Below are 23,578 nucleotides of genomic sequence, written 5' to 3'. Positions count from 1 at the left end.
AAACCATATACAACCCTTCTTCCCACCCTGGTATCAGAAACATCCACCACCACTATCTTCCAAATTGTCCCAGTCATTCAACTTGATATATATATATATATATATATATATATATATATATATATATATATATATATATATATACTTAAAATTTATAAACCAAAACAATGTATAAGGCACACTTTATATTCAAACTATGTGGCCAAATTTTGGAATGTCATCCCAATTCCCTAATTCCCTTCTGGTAATTATATAATAGTCATGCATTTAAGCCTTTACTAAAACAATTCCTTTCCAGCATTTAGCTCTGTTTCTGCTCCACACATTAACTTTCTACCACTACCTCATACTACCAGTATGACCACTTTTTTCTTTTCTTTTTTTCATACTCATTATCTTGTATACTGTTTTCTTTTCCTTCTTTTTCATTTATCTCAAAACATACTTATCTTGTATATTTTCTGTAGATTTGTTTAATGTTTATATTCTTATCTTACCGTTTTACATGTTATTGTGAGTGACACCGAGATCTGCTGTTGTAATTTGTAAACTTGTATTCTGTGGAGCTTTTCTCCCCCGGCCTCTGATGAAAATGGAGTCTTCCCAGTTGGACTTTCCTGGTAAACAAATGAATATATGTATATATATATATATATATATATATATATATATATACGCACACACACACACACACACACACACACACACACACACACACACACACGCACACACGCACACACGCACGCACGCACACGCACACGCGCACATATGCGCACACACATATATATATACATAATAAGCCTTCTAGCTTATCAGTGGGAGTGGTAAGCACTAGGTAAATTATCTACAACAAGAGGAGCAGTTTCTGGCCCAGAAATTGCAGTTTATTGAATGTTTGGGGCAGTTTTTCCATCCCTTTGAACTTTCTGGTTTAAAAGCCTGCATTTGCGTGGGTTTGTGCTTGTTTAAGCGAGCTGAGGTAAACTATTACTGGTGCCAGAAAGTATGCTCTTCAGGTTTTCCCGTAGATCTTGCTAGTTCTTTCTTTCTTGCACTTCAAGTAGTCTAATCGCTTTGCACTTCAACAGGTTTTTGTAGCAATTATTATAGCACACCTAAGAGCCATCAGCATTAGTCGTTCTTCACAGAAATAGATCCAGTACTTAGTAGTTATGACCACCCCTCCTGGCATGATTAAAGTGCAGTTCCCTGTGCTTTCTCCTATTAACCTGGTGAACTTGGGAATTCTGAGGTAGTGTAGCAACTGCCTCATGTACACAGACAACCCTCTCCTCTTACCTCCCAACATTCACACTTGTGAGAGATGCACTTATATCACCAAACTGGAAACTATGCACTCTCCTGCCAAGACCAGACTAGCTGGTCAAGAGGAGAAAGTCAACACCTGCAACACATCACATGGAATGCATAGCCCTCCACAACACCCACTATCTCAGCTCTCACATAAAAACACAAACCACACACCCACCTTCGCGGAGGCACTCAATAGAAATTTACCCAAACAGCAGAGACCTCCAAGACAGAAACACACTTGACCACCACAACACAGCACAAACTACAGGACACATAGCTCATCTCCACAGTGTGCTGCTCAACCTAAGCCCCTAAGGGTAAACACTTTACCCTGTACACTAATCATAGGTGACACAGTAGTGAGGCACACAGATGTCCCACTCACTAGGTTGAATAAGGAGAAGGTAACAGTCAGCTGTCTATCAGGTGCCAGAATCCGACACATAATACATGCACTCAGGTCACTCCACAACAAGTACAAGTATGACTGTGTCATTGTCCATTAGGGTGTGAATGACCTGAGATGCACCTCCCTAGACTACATGAAAAGAGACATGGTGGAGCTCTCGGATTATGTGGCCCAGGCAAGTATGACACTAGCCCTGAGCAATATCCTACCGTCACCCAAAATGATACCGCTGTACAAACAAAAAATGATTGAATTCAACTATTGGCTAAGTTTCTGGTGTCACTCTAAGGGGATCCAATATCTGTCTGCTTGGGATGACATGAGTGACAGACCTCGATGCTTTGCCAGAGATGGCTGCATTTTTCACCCCTGGGTTTCTGGGTACTGGCTAAGGCTCTTGCCACCCCTATAGTGTCTTTTTTAGGTGGTGTTCTAAAGACCAAATTACCACTGTAACAGCTATAAATAAATGCAATCTGAGGGTCCTGCTGCTCAACACTAGAAGTCTAAATCTCAAGATGCACTCGCTCAAAGCACTCCTCAAAATGGAGAACATCGACATTTGTGCTGTAACAGAGACCTGGTTTAAAGTGTCAGAAAGCACCCCATCGCTACCAGGCTATAACTCATTCCACATCTTTTGGCCCCAAAACATGGACCGAAGCTCCAAAGGTAGTGGTGTCTCCATATTCATAAAGGATATGCACACTTCCACACTAGTAACTCAGAATAATGTATCTGAGATACTTCAGGTATAACTAACATTGGGTAAGACTGGATCCAGGCCATAGCCTGCTGTATGTCTCTAACCATGTCCTTAGACTCTCACTCCACAGTCCTAAGCACCCTGGAATCTATCAAGGTCCAACCCAACACTCTCATACTAGGAGACTTCAACTACCCCTCCATCAACTGGGAAAACTGCTCAAGTACCAATACACTTGCCCAATGCTTCCTGGAATTCATCAATTCCAATGCCCTGGACCAGCTCATTCTGACCCCCACTAGAGCAAGCAACATCCTTGACCTGGTTATTACTAACATGGGCGACCATTGCTCTACACCAGTAGTCAATCCCTCCCTGGTCAGATCTGACCATAAACTAATCGCCGTAGAAATCCAAATCACCCTTGAAAAACCTCTCCAAAGCTGACTTTGGACTCCTAAAAACAGAGGTGGCTAACTTCACAGCAGCCATGCCAATGGAAAATAGCTGCATGACTGCCGAATCATACACTGTATGCACTGTATGAACATGTACATAAATGTATGGAACTAGCCATACCCAACAGAACCAACACGCTCTCCTCCAAAAAAAGGAAGCCAATCTGGTGGTCCCCTGCCATTAATAAACTCTACAACAGAAGGCAGAAACTGTTGCAGAAAAAGGTGAAGTCCCAAGACTGGAAAAACTCCCTTATTAGCCTCAACAAAAAGTTGAGATCCCTCATCAAATCCTCTAAAGCCAGCTACGAAGGCAGAATTGCAGCAGACACTAAAAACAATCACTAAGCCTTTTATAGTTATATCTAGAACCTCCATGGCAATACCATGATTTGCTCTGTGTTACTGCACAATGGTACCTCCTATAGAGAGCCAGCAGATATTGCCAACATACTGGCAGACAGATTTAGTGCCAACTTTACCCCCTCTCTCCCCCCTAAAGGACCAATCACAATACCAGAAGAATGCCAGGCAGTCATCATTACTGCAGCCCAGGTTAAAGCTGCATTGTCCAAAGCCAAGAATACAGCTTCCATGGGACCCGATAATATCCCTGGCTGTGTTCTACATGAACTACAAAGCGAACTGGCACCACATCTGTGTGTCCTGTTCAGTCACAGCCTCACTTCAGGCTTTGGCCCTACTGAATGGCGCACTGCTATAGTCATCCCTCTCCATAAAGGGGGAGTGACTACAGGCCCCGGGAATTATTGCCCCATTAGCCTGATGATTCTGATATGTAAAGCTATGGAGCACATCATCATGGACCTGATTAACAAAGATATAGGAAATCTCGAAACTCTGGCCCCATTGCAGTTTGGCTTTGTGAAAGGGAGAGCATGCCTGCTCAACCTAGTTGACTTCTTTGAGTCAGTCACCAGGGCTGTGGATGAAGATAAGGCAGTGCATACAGCCGACCTTGATCTGGCCAAGGCCTTTGATACCATTCCTCACTTGGGAATTATTGATAAACTCACCAAACTAGGCATCTACCCCTATATCACTAGGTAGGTTGCAAATTGGATCACAGATAGAGCACACAGTGTGAAAGTAGTAAACTCCAAGTCAGACTGTCGACCATTGACTAGTGGAGTCCCACAGGGATTGGTCCTGAGTCCTCTCCTGTTTGGCATCTACATCTCTGAAGTCCAGGTCAACACAAAGGAACTCTGGCTGACCAAGTTCACAGATGACTGCAAGCTGGGAGCCATTATTAACTCCCCAAGTGATGCAGACATCCTATAGAAAGGCCTCACTGAGACCAATGACTGGCATCAAAATCATGGCCTTAAGCTTAATGCCAAAAAATGTGCCATCATCCCCTTTAGTAAAAACTCAGTTCCTACTAACTACCACATTGATGGGAGCCCACTGAAGGCATTATAAGAGATCTGGGAATGCAGGTTGACAGCAACCTCTCCTTCGACCACCACATTGCCACTGTGGTCAGAAAGTCCTAATTTGTGGCACATCTCATTGCCAAGGGTTTTGATCCAGGAAGAAAGAGGTCATAGTCTCTCTCTCTCTACTCTTTCCTCATTCAACCACTCATCGAGTATAATGCCGCATTTGGCATGTACCTCACTAGACACCTGCAACAGCTGGAAAGGCCACAGAAGTGCCTCACGAAGAGGAATCTAAGCATTAAACACATGTCCTACATGGACAGACTGTCTCACATTGCCTACTTAGATGCAATCTCTGTTTGACTTACAAAGCCATGTCTGACCCAGCTCTGTTAGAAATGCTACATCTAAAGAAATCCCAATCCCTCCACACTACACGCTCCAGAGACCCCAACCTCATTACCACAATCAACAGAATGTACTGCAGGGACAGGTTCATAACCCAGAGACTGCCCATACTATGGAATAGACTTCACATACATGTCAAGCAGAGCACCTCGCTGACCCTCTTCAAGAGAAATCTTCATGAGTGGATGGGAAATAGAAAATTCACCCCAGGGATAACCCCAGTGGCTCTGCTCGACAGAGGCACTGGAAACTAAGGTCAGGTGGCACGATGCCACAGTAATCCTATGGCTAGGCTTGTAAAAGCCCCATGGCCATTAGCCTAGTACACACCTATATACCTATGAACTATAAGAATCAATCAGAGGTGGTTAGAAAAGTTTGGGAAGCGAGACTGGAAAAGCACTTTAGAAAGGAACAATGGAAGGACATATGGCTGGCTGCTAAGCAACAAAGTCCAGAAGGGTTACGATTGTTGCTTGGAAGTATCTGCATAGGTGCTTTTATACTCCAAGTAGATTTCAAAGAGTGTTTCCTCAGGTAGGCAGCAAATGCTGATGGTGTAATGGGAAAATGGGAACGAGAGTGGTAACTGGGAAGATTATTGACGAGGGTGTGGTGAGTTGGTAGATTTTAAAACTATATGACAGAATACTTTATCAGAAATATTTGGGGAGCAAATTGCTGTAACTTAGGAAATTATTCTTTTGAGCTGAGACACAGGATATGAATAGCCTAAACACAGTAATGCCTTACTAAGTTTAATTCTGTTGGCTGCCAGAAAAGCATTTTGTAGAAAATGGAAATGAAAATCAAAACCAACTGTAAATGAAGTATTTAATATTGTTAAACAGATAAAATAAATAAAAAAATAACTGTAAATGAAGTATTTAATATTGTTAAACAGATAAAATAAATAACAAAAATAACTGTAAATGAAGTATTTAATATTGTTAAACAGATAAAATAAATAAAAAAAATAACTGTAAATGAAGTATTTAATATTGTTAAACAGATAAAATAAATAAAAAAATAACTGTAAATGAAGTATTTAATATTGTTAAACAGATAAAATAAATAAAAAATAACTGGAAATGAAGTATTTAATATTGTTAAACAGATAAAATAAATAAAAAAATAACTGTAAATGAAGTATTTAATATTGTTAAACAGATAAAATAAATAAAAAAATAACTGGAAATTAAGTATTTAATATTGTTAAACAGATAAAATAAATAAAAAATAACTGTAAATGAAGTATTTAGTATTGTTAAACAGATAAAATAAATAAAAAAATAACTGGAAATGAAGTATTTAGTATTGTTAAACAGATAAAATAAATAAAAAAATAACTGGAAATGAAGTATTTAATATTGTTAAACATATAAAATAAATAAAAAAATAACTGTAAATGAAGTGTTTAATATTGTTAAACAGATAAAATAAATAAAAAAAATAACTGGAAATAAGTTCTTTAGATAAGGGAAGGAGAAAATTACAGAGAAATAAATGGAAGTTATGGCAACAGTACATGCAGAATAATGTTCGTGAGGAGGAGCGAGGTTTAAGGGAAGGTAGGAATTGCACTATAGATGTAATGGAGTGCATGACAATTGTTAGAAAGAAAGGAAATATATTTATATACAATGTATAATAAATGAAAAAATGTTGTTATAATTTGTTTTCTTTTCTGTTGATGTATGTGTGCCTGTGTCTTAAGTGATAATTTAATTAAAGTGTTTAAAAAGACAAATGAATACTTCTCAAAAAAACCCTTTCTGTGAAAAATGGCCCACTATAAAACCACACAACTCAGATACTCTTCTTGCAAACTAAGAGCAGTAATTAATACTGTTTTCCATATTAGCCTCAGGTCACCCTAATGAGCTGGTTCAAATCCAGCAAATGTCAGCTTTTCTGTCTCAAAGTTAAAAACCCAAGGAGAAGCCCCTGGGAGCTGGTTCAAATCCAGCAAGTGTCAGCATCTCTGACTCATAATTAAGAACCCAAGGAGGAGCCACTGGTTTTCTAAGAGGCTTCTTATGCAGAGCCCTTTTCAAAATTATTATTTTAACATGAGACTGCATTGAAAGAGGGGGATCCATAGGTAGAAATGGCTGACAAATGAATTTTGACTGAGGAGTAAGACAGGCCATAGGATAGTAACTCACACAAATTTAAAACCAGAGAAACACTTTGATAATGTTTCTATGAGTAATGACTTGCTCCTAAAGCATTGTCAAAAATAACATCGACCAATCAAAATTAAAAAACATGAAAAACGTCAACAATTCAAATTCAAATTGTTGACATTTTTCAAACTTACCTGAACATCTGGTGATGTTCAATACAGGTTTTGCAGGGGGGCTTGCATCCCTGCACCCCCCACATCTCCTGCTACTTATATATTACAACTCCAGGATTGCACTACAGTGAGGAAAAGGACAACGTTCCCAATCCCCACTGTAGTGCGATCTCCAATCAATATATCAATCTCACAACAGCAAATATACACTAGCATTTGCTATTGCGGGTTCGATATATTTCGGATTGCCTTTACGAGACTTTGAAAATTGCCTTTTGACAAAGTTCGCATAACAGCATGTGAAATTTTGATGATAAACCGCCTAAAAATATTATTATCTGGAGAATCAGTTGCAGTTGTTTGGGTTTGAGATGTGTCAAACACACCTCACCCTGTCTGAGAGAAAGGGAGAACCTGTGTTGCCCAGAAGGAAGTCGCCACAATGATCTTTCAAGAGTCCTTCTGAATCATCAGAAGTACCCTGGAAATCAGTGGAAAGGGAGGAAAGGTGTATAGGAACATTCCTGTCCAAGGAAAAGAAAAGGAATCTGTCTTCCAAGCTTTCTTGCATGGAGTCTTGGAACAGACCTTTGCCAGTTAACTGTTTAGAAAAGAAGCAAAAAGGTCTACCTGTGGGTGTTCCAAGATTTGAGCCACCAATGGGAAAAAATCTGATTCAGTTTTTGTTTGTATAGGTCTTCCCTGGTAATGCTCAGCTTGTCTGCCACACAAGTTTGCTCTTTCAGAATTTAAGATGCCTGTAGAGTGAGACTGTGCTGTAAAGCTATATCTCATGCAACCATGGCTAGCCTATTTCCCCATTGCTTGATTATGTACTCTACATCTCTGTTTTATTGTCTGTAGACACTTGAAGAGGTTTTGGGGGCAACATGATTCGGGGAGTTGAGAGGATTTCTACAAGCTAGCTTCTCTTTTATGTTATGTGTTTTGTCTGTCTTTTTTGCCACAAAGACCCTGCACTTTTATCTCCCTTGACACTGCTCTGCAAACAATGTCTGAGGTGTCTGTTGTGTCTGACTTCTTTGGAGCAGGAGGGGAGAATGGGTGACATGAATTCCCAGAAATCTGATGATGTCTCCACAATGTGATCTCCATTTTTACAAATCCCAATATTGGACTTTAAAAGGTCAGTGGGTGTATATGCTGGGACCATAGAGATTTCAGGTAACATTGTATCTTGTCTTCCTTTGGAGTACCTAGCAATCTGCAGAAGACTTTCACAAGAGCCTCGTTCTGTGTGGACACTCTTGGAGCAGTGGCTAGTTCAAAGGGTAAGGCAGAGAACTGATAATGTGATCCAGACACAAAGCTATAAGAAATGCCTGAAATCTGGATTAATGTTCATGTGATTATTTGCATATTTTAAATCTAAGGTCAGTAATAAATGCCAGTGATGAATAAGGAGTAACAGATTGTGAATTGAAAGCATTTTGAACGTGGGTACTATCATAAACTGGTTCAGAAAGGAAAGATCCAAGAGTGGTCTCAAAGAAGCTTCTCTCTTTGGCACCAGAAACATTGAATACAGTCAGTCCTTCTCCTAGTACAGGAGGAGGCAGAAGGTCCAAAACCAAAATACGTGATGAAAGACAGGAAGAAAGAGAAAAGTTTGGTCTGTTGGATGAGGAGCAATCCTCTGGAAAGGAGGGAGAGCATCCCACTGCCATCTCTAGCCTTGATGGTTCACATTCAGGACCCATCTATCTTCTAAAACAATCTGTTGCCAAAGACAGAAATAGTGATTCAGCCCTTTTGGAATAACTAATGGAATGCCAGGGTGGGAGGGAGGACAGTGCCCCTCATATGGTCATTCTGACTTACTTATGTGGCTGTCCTTTGTTCTGGGAGGGGTCCTGCTTTCTTTTTGGAGCCTCCCAACCATTTATTTTAAAGTCTGCTTACCAGCATTCTGCTGTGAACGCTTATTTTGCTTTTTTCTTAAAGTTAGATGAGGGAGCAGAGAAACCCTTGGAAAACTTAGAGAAGGGGGGCTGAAAAGTCTGAGTGATTCCTTGAATCGACTTACTTCTCTCATAACACTTCCTTATAACATTGAGGCAGAAGGTCCAAAACCAAAATATCTACCCAAGGAAGAATTCAGAATTTCATTTTTTAAGTTTTCTGGGTGGTTTTGAGAGCACATCAGAGCAAGCCTCCTTAAAATAGTTACAGCAACAGCCCTGGAGGTAGTATCCACACAGTCATGAATAGTGATTTGTGAAACCAAAGAAACTATATGCAATAAATAAGTAAATATTACAGAATGCATATTTCTCCTCACAAGATGAAACCAATGCCAAAACTTTCCTTATACTTTCACAATTAACCAGAATAAACTTTAACATATGAGCATGACAGATAAGAATTCTAAAAATGAAAGCTGCAGAAGCATACACTTTTTCCCAAACTTTTCTAAAGTGTTTCCATTCTTATTAGAAGGAGACAAATTAGAATGTAAGTGTTTAGCAGCAGCTGGATTCACTGAAGCTATAGCTGCTGATTGAGGGCTGGGATTGGTGTATAAAAACTTGAAAGAATGAGTAGCTTTATATAGTCTTTCTGCTTGTTTAAGGGCAGCAGTCTGATGATCAAGAAAATTGCAGATAGTGACCAAAACTATCTTCCAAAGCTGGCAAAATTGGAAGGATAAGTGCAAGTTCAGTAAAACCCAGCCTGTAACAAATCATAATATTTTCTGAGAGACTGCGAAACCTTGTTATTCTTCCACTGAAAACTTTGATTCATCATGGAAACAGTCTCAGAGAAAGTGAATCCCTCACAGAGAGAATAAGATGCCATAACGTACTCAGCATCGGAATCAAAAACATGAAGAGAAACAAATGTATCTGTCCCTTCACGTTTCCCTACAGGATTAATTACTTAAATCTGTTAAGGGAAAATTGTTCTTTTTTTCTTTTACTAGAAACATCTGTATGAGAAGAGACAAGAGCCTGCACAAGACCCTCAGCCAAGCCTAATAAATTACTTCTGTCCAGACTGACACTGGAGAAGGCAAATGTTTAGTTTTCTGTCTCTTTTTGACAGGAATTTGTTAGGAAATAGACCTGGAATTGCCAGCAACAATTTTCCAGTTATGGGCACAGCATTCTGGCTAAGCAAGGACACATTCCCAGGCCTGTCTATCTGGACTGACAAAAGTGTCTCTGCCTTGCCCACTTAGGGGACCCCTATAGCCACAGTGGATGTGTCTAACCCCAGTCTGCAGTGTCTGCATGGACTACACCACAGAGATCTGAAGAAAAAAATGAGAGGTGTGAGGAATGAGCTGTGGCCACAGCAAAGTCACCCACCTACATTTGAAGCAAATTAACAGTTTGATGCGGTGATAAAAGCTGCCTAACAATCTTTTTCTTTTTCTTTTTGTGACTGGAAGAAAGCCCAGCTGAGGAAGTACACTGTTTCTTAGTCAAGCTAAGAATGGGGCTTGTTTCCTGGTGAAGCATAGCAGCAATAGTCAGTAAAACAGGAAAGTATGGGGAAAAAGTAACTTTTTCCCAGAAAAAGAACACAGTAATAAGCACTTTAAACAATTTCCCTATCCCCATAAAGCTAAATAACTAAGATTTCTCCACAGTAAAAAGTAGTTTAAAACATCTTTTAACAACTTTTTTACCACAAAAGTAAAAAAGTGTCCTCCTGTTTAAAAATATGTAAGTAAAAGTCACGAGACAGATTAAAGCTCATTTCGAAACAGACAAAATCAAAGTAGCCCATCTGTCCTTAAATGCTTTTCCTCAGTACTTACTTATCTGCTTATCTTGGCTGTATTTTTGTCATTTAAGTTTTCTTTCTAGCTTTCCTTTCTTACTGACATGTTGACATCACATTTGGGTCCATTACCCAGCCAGCAAGTGGGAGAAAGGCATACAGAGAGAGTATTTTCAGATTGACGCAGCTTTACTTGTATTTTTGTCTAATTTTGAATACTTTGTTAGTTAATCTGGTCTTCAAACCCCCATGCATCCTGCATCCCTTTTATGTGAAAACAGTGTGAAGGCTGCTTCTGTGTCACCGTCACACATGCACATTACAAAGTCCAAAACTCTTAATTGTTTCTGATTTTGCCTACTGTCATTGAATCCTACCTTTCATTTGTCCATGATTTTGTATCGTATTTTTACCCTGTCCACCCCTTATAAAACTTTTGATTTTCGGATAAATCGGTCAAGATTCCAATCCGACAATAGTAATGCAAAACCTGTTCTATTAATAAAAGGACATAGCGCACTCATCCAGAGAAAAGAGAGCCAGCCTAGTGGTGCAGGAAGTGCAGGAAAGATCCAGCGTTACATCATCAAAGTGACAAGTGTGATAATGGAGATGCAGCAAGTGCTGCCTCCATATACCTATCAAGAGCAAACGTTTCTGAGCAAGAAATAACAGTAAAATAAAACAGAATATCCAGAAAACTGGATTTGCATAGCAGGAAGCCTTCCAGTCATTCTCAAAAGGGATAGACTGAAGGTGTGCGCAGAAATGGTTGCACATGATCTTTAAAAAGTTCTTATTTTTCAGAAAAAACAGTACGTTTTCTTTAAGAAACAAGTAAAGTGGGAGTTTTTTCCCCACTGGGAACTTATCTGTTCAACAATGAAACAGCATTAGCTGACCATCAGTCCTCAAAAGCCCACACAGCAGTGCACTTCTTCGCTGTAGGAAAGTTCTTAAACCTGGCTTTTTGTCAGTTCAGTTTGAGCTGACTATTTAGGTTCATGGAAGGTGCCTTGCAGCTTTGGAAACTGGCCAGCCATTACATCCTGTTCAAGATATTACCCATACAGAAAAATACCACGAAGACCAGAGACTTGTACCTCCTCCAAACTTTTAACAAAAGTCCATTTATTCAGTGACAAAATGCTTGTTGTAGCAAATAGCAGCAAACAATCTCCCTGGTAAAAAGCAGCATGTAGCAGCAAAATAATCTCTTAGCGCCTCAGCGTAAACAGCCTTTACAGACTCTAAGAGATTATTTTGCTGCTATATATTGCTTTTTACCAGGGAGATTATTTGCTGTTATTTGCTACAGCAAGCATTTTGTCACTGAATAAATGGACTTTTGTTAAAAGTTTGGAGGTGGTACAAGTCTCTGGTCTTTGTGGTATTTTTCTGTTTTGGTTTTCAGTGGTCTAAATATTACCCATATAGCTTAGGCTACTGCAGCAGTGATCAATAAATATGAACATCACCTTTTTCCTCTTCGGCAACTCCCATAAACAGAAACACCAAGAAAAGCATCTGGGGAAAAAACAAGACTTGATGTACTAAGTCATCATCAAATTAGCATGCAATGCTCATTCTATGGCATGTTGACAACAGGCAGGATTAACTTCGTAATGGATGTTCACTTATCACATTCTGTGGCATGATGGCAATGCACGGGAGTAGCATAATAATGGGATTTCAGTTACAGTATTCTGTGGCATGATGACAACAGACAGGATTAGCATAGTAATGGAATGTTTAGTTACCATATTCTGTGGCATGATGACAACGCACAGGATTAACATAGTAATGGATTTTCAGTTACCACTTTCTGTGGCATGATGACAATGGACAGGATTAACATAGTAATGGGATGTTCCATTACAGCATTCTGTGACAGGATGATAATACACATGATTAACATAGTAATGGGATGTTCCATTACAGCATTCTGTGACAGGATGATAATACACATGATTAACATAGTAATGGGATGTTCCATTACAGCATTCTGTGACAGGATGATAATACACATGATTAACATAGTAATGGGATGTTCCATTACAGCATTCTGTGACAGGATGATAATACACATGATTAACATAGTAATGGGATGTTCCATTACAGCATTCTGTGACAGGATGATAATACACATGATTAACATAGTAATGGGATGTTCCATTACAGCATTCTGTGACAGGATGATAATACACATGATTAACATAGTAATGGGATGTTCCATTACAGCATTCTGTGACAGGATGATAATACACATGATTAACATAGTAATGGGATGTTCCATTACAGCATTCTGTGACAGGATGATAATACACATGATTAACATAGTAATGGGATGTTCCATTACAGCATTCTGTGACAGGATGATAATACACATGATTAACATAGTAATGGGATGTTCCATTACAGCATTCTGTGACAGGATGATAATACACATGATTAACATAGTAATGGGATGTTCCATTACAGCATTCTGTGACAGGATGATAATACACGTGATTAACATAGTAATGGGATGTTCCATTACAGCATTCTGTGACAGGATGATAATACACGTGATTAACATAGTAATGGGATGTTCCATTACAGCATTCTGTGACAGGATGATAATACACGTGATTAACATAGTAATGGGATGTTCCATTACAGCATTCTGTGACAGGATGATAATACACATGATTAACATAGTAATGGGATGTTCCATTACAGCATTCTGTGACAGGATGATAATACACATGATTAACATAGTAATGGGATGTTCCATTACAGCATTCTGTGACAGGATGATAATACACATGATTAACATAGTAATGGGATGTTCCATTACAGCATTCTGTGACAGGATGATAATACACATGATTAACATAGTAATGGGATGTTCCATTACAGCATTCTGTGACAGGATGATAATACACATGATTAACATAGTAATGGGATGTTCCATTACAGCATTCTGTGACAGGATGATAATGCACATGATTAACATAGTAATGGGATGTTCCATTACAGCATTCTGTGACAGGATGATAATGCACATGATTAACATAGTAATGGGATGTTCCATTACAGCATTCTGTGACAGGATGATAATGCACATGATTAACATAGTAATGGGATGTTCCATTACAGCATTCTGTGACAGGATGATAATGCACATGATTAACATAGTAATGGGATGTTCCATTACAGCATTCTGTGACAGGATGATAATACACATGATTAACATAGTAATGGGATGTTCCATTACAGCATTCTGTGACAGGATGATAATACACATGATTAACATAGTAATGGGATGTTCCATTACAGCATTCTGTGACAGGATGATAATACACATGATTAACATAGTAATGGGATGTTCCATTACAGCATTCTGTGACAGGATGATAATACACATGATTAACATAGTAATGGGATGTTCCATTACAGCATTCTGTGACAGGATGATAATACACATGATTAACATAGTAATGGGATGTTCCATTACAGCATTCTGTGACAGGATGATAATACACGTGATTAACATAGTAATGGGATGTTCCATTACAGCATTCTGTGACAGGATGATAATACACATGATTAACATAGTAATGGGATGTTCCATTACAGCATTCTGTGACAGGATGATAATACACATGATTAACATAGTAATGGGATGTTCCATTACAGCATTCTGTGACAGGATGATAATACACATGATTAACATAGTAATGGGATGTTCCATTACAGCATTCTGTGACAGGATGATAATACACATGATTAACATAGTAATGGGATGTTCCATTACAGCATTCTGTGACAGGATGATAATACACATGATTAACATAGTAATGGGATGTTCCATTACAGCATTCTGTGACAGGATGATAATACACATGATTAACATAGTAATGGGATGTTCCATTACAGCATTCTGTGACAGGATGATAATACACATGATTAACATAGTAATGGGATGTTCCATTACAGCATTCTGTGACAGGATGATAATACACATGATTAACATAGTAATGGGATGTTCCATTACAGCATTCTGTGACAGGATGATAATACACATGATTAACATAGTAATGGGATGTTCCATTACAGCATTCTGTGACAGGATGATAATACACATGATTAACATAGTAATGGGATGTTCCATTACAGCATTCTGTGACAGGATGATAATACACATGATTAACATAGTAATGGGATGTTCCATTACAGCATTCTGTGACAGGATGATAATACACATGATTAACATAGTAATGGGATGTTCCATTACAGCATTCTGTGACAGGATGATAATACACATGATTAACATAGTAATGGGATGTTCCATTACAGCATTCTGTGACAGGATGATAATACACGTGATTAACATAGTAATGGGATGTTCCATTACAGCATTCTGTGACAGGATGATAATACACGTGATTAACATAGTAATGGGATGTTCCATTACAGCATTCTGTGACAGGATGATAATACACGTGATTAACATAGTAATGGGATGTTCCATTACAGCATTCTGTGACAGGATGATAATACACATGATTAACATAGTAATGGGATGTTCCATTACAGCATTCTGTGACAGGATGATAATACACATGATTAACATAGTAATGGGATGTTCCATTACAGCATTCTGTGACAGGATGATAATACACATGATTAACATAGTAATGGGATGTTCCATTACAGCATTCTGTGACAGGATGATAATACACATGATTAACATAGTAATGGGATGTTCCATTACAGCATTCTGTGACAGGATGATAATACACATGATTAACATAGTAATGGGATGTTCCATTACAGCATTCTGTGACAGGATGATAATACACGTGATTAACATAGTAATGGGATGTTCCATTACAGCATTCTGTGACAGGATGATAATACACATGATTAACATAGTAATGGGATGTTCCATTACAGCATTCTGTGACAGGATGATAATACACATGATTAACATAGTAATGGGATGTTCCATTACAGCATTCTGTGACAGGATGATAATACACATGATTAACATAGTAATGGGATGTTCCATTACAGCATTCTGTGACAGGATGATAATACACATGATTAACATAGTAATGGGATGTTCCATTACAGCATTCTGTGACAGGATGATAATACACATGATTAACATAGTAATGGGATGTTCCATTACAGCATTCTGTGACAGGATGATAATACACATGATTAACATAGTAATGGGATGTTCCATTACAGCATTCTGTGACAGGATGATAATACACATGATTAACATAGTAATGGGATGTTCCATTACAGCATTCTGTGACAGGATGATAATACACATGATTAACATAGTAATGGGATGTTCCATTACAGCATTCTGTGACAGGATGATAATACACATGATTAACATAGTAATGGGATGTTCCATTACAGCATTCTGTGACAGGATGATAATACACATGATTAACATAGTAATGGGATGTTCCATTACAGCATTCTGTGACAGGATGATAATACACATGATTAACATAGTAATGGGATGTTCCATTACAGCATTCTGTGACAGGATGATAATACACATGATTAACATAGTAATGGGATGTTCCATTACAGCATTCTGTGACAGGATGATAATACACATGATTAACATAGTAATGGGATGTTCCATTACAGCATTCTGTGACAGGATGATAATACACATGATTAACATAGTAATGGGATGTTCCATTACAGCATTCTGTGACAGGATGATAATACACATGATTAACATAGTAATGGGATGTTCCATTACAGCATTCTGTGACAGGATGATAATACACATGATTAACATAGTAATGGGATGTTCCATTACAGCATTCTGTGACAGGATGATAATACACATGATTAACATAGTAATGGGATGTTCCATTACAGCATTCTGTGACAGGATGATAATACACATGATTAACATAGTAATGGGATGTTCCATTACAGCATTCTGTGACAGGATGATAATACACATGATTAACATAGTAATGGGATGTTCCATTACAGCATTCTGTGACAGGATGATAATACACATGATTAACATAGTAATGGGATGTTCCATTACAGCATTCTGTGACAGGATGATAATACACATGATTAACATAGTAATGGGATGTTCCATTACAGCATTCTGTGACAGGATGATAATACACATGATTAACATAGTAATGGGATGTTCCATTACAGCATTCTGTGACAGGATGATAATACACATGATTAACATAGTAATGGGATGTTCCATTACAGCATTCTGTGACAGGATGATAATACACATGATTAACATAGTAATGGGATGTTCCATTACAGCATTCTGTGACAGGATGATAATACACATGATTAACATAGTAATGGGATGTTCCATTACAGCATTCTGTGACAGGATGATAATACACATGATTAACATAGTAATGGGATGTTCCATTACAGCATTCTGTGACAGGATGATAATACACATGATTAACATAGTAATGGGATGTTCCATTACAGCATTCTGTGACAGGATGATAATACACATGATTAACATAGTAATGGGATGTTCCATTACAGCATTCTGTGACAGGATGATAATACACATGATTAACATAGTAATGGGATGTTCCATTACAGCATTCTGTGACAGGATGATAATACACATGATTAACATAGTAATGGGATGTTCCATTACAGCATTCTGTGACAGGATGATAATACACATGATTAACATAGTAATGGGATGTTCCATTACAGCATTCTGTGACAGGATGATAATACACATGATTAACATAGTAATGGGATGTTCCATTACAGCATTCTGTGACAGGATGATAATACACATGATTAACATAGTAATGGGATGTTCCATTACAGCATTCTGTGACAGGATGATAATACACATGATTAACATAGTAATGGGATGTTCCATTACAGCATTCTGTGACAGGATGATAATACACATGATTAACATAGTAATGGGATGTTCCATTACAGCATTCTGTGACAGGATGATAATACACATGATTAACATAGTAATGGGATGTTCCATTACAGCATTCTGTGACAGGATGATAATACACATGATTAACATAGTAATGGGATGTTCCATTACAGCATTCTGTGACAGGATGATAATACACATGATTAACATAGTAATGGGATGTTCCATTACAGCATTCTGTGACAGGATGATAATGCACATGATTAACATAGTAATGGGATGTTCCATTACAGCATTCTGTGACAGGATGATAATACACATGATTAACATAGTAATGGGATGTTCCATTACAGCATTCTGTGACAGGATGATAATACACGGATTAACATAGTAATGGGATGTTCCATTACAGCATTCTGTGACAGGATGATAATACACATGATTAACATAGTAATGGGATGTTCCATTACAGCATTCTGTGACAGGATGATAATACACATGATTAACATAGTAATGGGATGTTCCATTACAGCATTCTGTGACAGGATGATAATACACATGATTAACATAGTAATGGGATGTTCCATTACAGCATTCTGTGACAGGATGATAATACACATGATTAACATAGTAATGGGATGTTCCATTACAGCATTCTGTGACAGGATGATAATACACATGATTAACATAGTAATGGGATGTTCCATTACAGCATTCTGTGACAGGATGATAATACACATGATTAACATAGTAATGGGATGTTCCATTACAGCATTCTGTGACAGGATGATAATACACATGATTAACATAGTAATGGGATGTTCCATTACAGCATTCTGTGACAGGATGATAATACACATGATTAACATAGTAATGGGATGTTCCATTACAGCATTCTGTGACAGGATGATAATACACATGATTAACATAGTAATGGGATGTTCCATTACAGCATTCTGTGACAGGATGATAATACACATGATTAACATAGTAATGGGATGTTCCATTACAGCATTCTGTGACAGGATGATAATACACATGATTAACATAGTAATGGGATGTTCCATTACAGCATTCTGTGACAGGATGATAATACACATGATTAACATAGTAATGGGATGTTCCATTACAGCATTCTGTGACAGGATGATAATACACGTGATTAACATAGTAATGGGATGTTCCATTACAGCATTCTGTGACAGGATGATAATACACATGATTAACATAGTAATGGGATGTTCCATTACAGCATTCTGTGACAGGATGATAATACACATGATTAACATAGTAATGGGATGTTCCATTACAGCATTCTGTGACAGGATGATAATACACATGATTAACATAGTAATGGGATGTTCCATTACAGCATTCTGTGACAGGATGATAATACACATGATTAACATAGTAATGGGATGTTCCATTACAGCATTCTGTGACAGGATGATAATACACATGATTAACATAGTAATGGGATGTTCCATTACAGCATTCTGTGACAGGATGATAATACACATGATTAACATAGTAATGGGATGTTCCATTACAGCATTCTGTGACAGGATGATAATACACATGATTAACATAGTAATGGGATGTTCCATTACAGCATTCTGTGACAGGATGATAATACACATGATTAACATAGTAATGGGATGTTCCATTACAGCATTCTGTGACAGGATGATAATACACATGATTAACATAGTAATGGGATGTTCCATTACAGCATTCTGTGACAGGATGATAATACACGTGATTAACATAGTAATGGGATGTTCCATTACAGCATTCTGTGACAGGATGATAATACACGTGATTAACATAGTAATGGGATGTTCCATTACAGCATTCTGTGACAGGATGATAATACACATGATTAACATAGTAATGGGATGTTCCATTACAGCATTCTGTGACAGGATGATAATACACATGATTAACATAGTAATGGGATGTTCCATTACAGCATTCTGTGACAGGATGATAATACACATGATTAACATAGTAATGGGATGTTCCATTACAGCATTCTGTGACAGGATGATAATACACATGATTAACATAGTAATGGGATGTTCCATTACAGCATTCTGTGACAGGATGATAATACACATGATTAACATAGTAATGGGATGTTCCATTACAGCATTCTGTGACAGGATGATAATACACGTGATTAACATAGAATTACTCCCAAAAGAGATCATTGGAAAGGTGGAAATGGGGAGTGAAATATGGACCAGGGGCAGAGCTGAAGAGACACATAAAGCTGTGTTAACAGTACACTTTTACATTACAATAGTTGATAGTAGGGATAGGTAAAGGGTGGGCAGAGAAACAAAATATCACTGTGCCAGCAATACAGAATCCAAAGGGAACAGTAGTTGGTAGTAAGGATCGGTAAAGAGATGGTGATATTTAGGTCATTTGTATTGAACAAAGACAATGCATCCAGAAGCATGGCTGGAGTAATGTACATCTAAAAAGTACATGGTTATAGCAAATGAAAGAGGGTAACAGTGAAAAAGTAGTAAGAATAGCACCATGGGTAAATGGTTTGGCGTACAAAAAAGGATGGGAAGACTGATCTGGGCAGACATAAGAAACTGGGAGAGTGGTGAAGCGAGCTCAGAAAGAATTTGAAAGGCAGGTAGATATCTGAACAGTTGGCAACTTTTGGGATCAGCAGATGAACGTAGTGTATTAAAGGTACTGCATTCATGGTTTATGAGCCCAGAAAATTTAGCAAAAGAGGGAAGGAAATAAGATAGTTTATGCAGAGCTGTGTGCAGACTGAGCTGGTGAAGAGACATAGGTTCTAAAAGTGCGAAATCAGTCAGAAGCAATAGTCCAAAGTGCAAAAAAAAAAGTGGAAACTGTTTAATGGTTTCTTTAAATGTTTGTCTTTCTCCTTACAAAATGCTTTGTAAGAAGGAATCCAAAATCAGTTAACTTTTAATAAACCTGTAAATAGTTTCCACCTTTTTGTTGTTGTTTTTTTTTAAATTTTGAATATACATTAGTTTTTAGTTTGGAATTTTATAACTGCTGTTAAGAACACAGTGATGGCTACTTTTGCCACTCTCGTACAATAGCCCACCATTACAAACAGACTGTTACACTTCTACACACCTTGATTTGTTACCCTTGTTTGTCTTCTCCCAGCTTATTCTTCTGTTTTATACCGCCATCTTACCCCATAATGATATGAAATGTCCTGTCACTAACTGTTTGCACCCCAGAATTCCCAGCTTACCCAGTTTGTGACCTCACAGTCTGACTGTCTCACTGCAGGACTTGATCCATTGGACTGTTCAGGTTTCTACAAGCAAACATCCTACAATACATCTAGTGTCATCATTACTTATGTTGCTGCCCACCTGAGTTGCCAACCCTTTCACTCAGCCACAGTACATTCAGTGTTGTTGATGAAAAGGGATGTAGGCTAAAAAACAATTGAAACAAATTGTGATTTACAGAGGTCACTTTGAATTTCATTGCATGATTTTATTTTTCAGAAACAATTCTGTATTTTTTCCTGGTGAATACCAAACAGTTGAGAGGTGTGCGTTGCATGCATCAGCAGTCTTCCTTCAGGATCTCTTCTCCTGATAGTAATATGTACTCTACTTTTAATATTTTTCTTTCTTTTTTCTGTCTAATGTAGATGAAATAATTTGGATGACATGATGAAATTATCCTTACGTAGCAGTAAGAAAAGCCTTGTACCTTTTGCTGTATAGAAACTGAGATACGACATCCATTAGAATGTTCCAGATGTACTGAATAATGTTATAGATGAGCCCAACAAAATGCAAAAAGTGTGTAGGAGAAAGATTGTGTCAAGATGACTGCTTATGCTTTTTTGTGGCCGAGTTTTTATTTCTAAATGCATTAAGTATACAAATAATCATGTACTTTGAGTAAATGTGTAAAGAACAGCACTTGTGATTTTGCACTGTATACAGCTGATATATTAATTACAGTACTCTAGTAAAATATTATTAATTGTCTGTTTAAGTCCGCAGGGACAAAAACTGCCATGAGAGTGCATATCCAATGCTACTTCAAAGGGAACGTCAGCATTCTGAGTGTGTCAAGAACTTCTCGTATCAGATGTCTGCTACAGGACATACGTTCATTCCAACTAGAAATAATTACAATAAACACATCGAATACAACATGAGATTCAACAAAGAAAATGAACAAAAAATGCAGATGAAAACTCAGGGAGTCAATAACTTAACTGTATACGGTGAACACAAAAATAGTTTTGCATATCCTATTAGCTTTGTAACATACTATCAAACTCAAACCATGGAGAGACCTACAAATGAGTTTCTCACCCTCAACCTCTGTCAAAATCCCAGAACGTTAGAAGAAATTAAAGCTTGGGGCAGCATCCAGAAAGATGGTGTGGCAAAATGCCATAATGTCTACACAGGAATAAAGCATTGTAAGTGTGCCACATGTGACAGGAGTTCAGCACCAAATGCCTTCCTTGCTGGTCATGAGAAAATCCAAACTGAGGAGAAGTTGTTTACATACATACCACCTGGTAAAACTCTGAAATTGGGGGATCCATCGGAAGTTGATGAGAGACTCCTTAAAAAGGAAAGTCCCTCTAATTGTCAAATATGTAACAAAAATTTCTTACAGAAGGCAAACCTTGTATCTTTTCAGCAAAACCACACTGGGAGGAAACAACATCAATGTGCTACGTGTGGCAAGATTTTTAAAAAGAATTATCTCCTCATATACCATGAGAAAACACACACTGGTGATAGACCATTTAAATGTGCAACATGTGACAGGAGTTTTACATTAAAGTGGCTGCTCACATCCCATGAGAAGACTCACACTGGTGAAAAAGAGTATAAATGCCCTACATGTGACAAGACTTTTTTGTGGAAGAGCAGTCTTATATACCATGAGAAAAAACACACTGGTGACAGACCATATAAATGTGCAGTGTGTGAAAAGAGTTTTGCATGGAAGAGCACTCTGAAATACCACGAAAAAACTCACACTGGGGAGAAACCATATAAGTGCTCAACATGTGACAAGAGCTTTAAAAAGAAATACCACCTCTCTTGCCATGAGAAAAGTCATACTGGGGAGAGGCCATATAAATGTGCAATATGTGGCAAGAGTTTTATGCGGAAGACAAACCTAGCATGTCATGAAAAAATCCACTCTGGGGAGAAACCATATAAATGTGCAACATGTGACAGGAGTTTTTTGTGGAAGTGGCTACTTGCATCCCATGAAAAGACCCATTCTGGAGAGATGCCATATAAATGTACAACATGCGCAAAAAGTTTTGTGTGGAAGTGTGAGTTTGCATACCATAAGCAAACTCACACAGGACTTAAGTCATATAAATGTACAATGTGTGACAAGAGTTTTATGTGGAAGACCACCCTTACAGCTCATAAGAAAACACATGCCGGTAAAGTGCATAAATGTGCAACATGTGGCAAGATTTTTTCATGGAAGAGCAGTCTCACGTGCCATGAGAAAACTCACAGTAGGGAGAAAAGAAAAACATTTACTGCCAGTGACAAAAATCACCCACTAAATAATACCCATCTAACCCACAAAAAGAAACACACCTCTGGGAAGTTATAACGTACATGTAGCTGATAAGCAGTGGAACAGTGAGCCACGGAGATGACTGAAAAGCAAAGAAGCGGCAATCATGGGGACTGTCTGGTACCAGTTGTTAAGAAAACAGAAGCAAGAAAGCCACATGTTGTAGATGAAGTAAACAGAACACAGGTAGCCTTACTCACCAAAATAGCCATACCTAGGCAATTACAGTTCTTCCATAGAGAGAGATATAAAATTATAAAATCTCAAGACAAAGCAAGCAGAAATCAGAATGTTGT

General features: G+C 38.0%; 1 protein-coding gene across 1 annotated transcript in view; it reads left to right on the top strand.

Moving 5' to 3' along the window:
- Positions 1-23,318, top strand: part of LOC122814890 (zinc finger protein 2 homolog) — an 81,998-nt gene extending 58,680 nt beyond the window's left edge. The window contains exon 5 of the mRNA XM_044087160.1: positions 21,709-23,318. Within this exon, the coding sequence (XP_043943095.1) occupies positions 21,709-23,318 (1,610 nt within the window). The remainder of the gene's footprint in view (positions 1-21,708) is intronic.
- Positions 23,319-23,578: the final 260 nt, after the last annotated feature.

The sequence above is a fragment of the Protopterus annectens genome, chromosome 11.part0 (genome assembly GCF_019279795.1).
Source record: "Protopterus annectens isolate FY-2018-M chromosome 11.part0, PAN1.0, whole genome shotgun sequence".
In the NCBI taxonomy this organism is placed as follows: domain Eukaryota; kingdom Metazoa; phylum Chordata; order Ceratodontiformes; family Protopteridae; genus Protopterus; species Protopterus annectens.
Note: the sequence above shows the minus strand (reverse complement) of the source record. Positions and strands in the feature narration are given on the sequence as shown.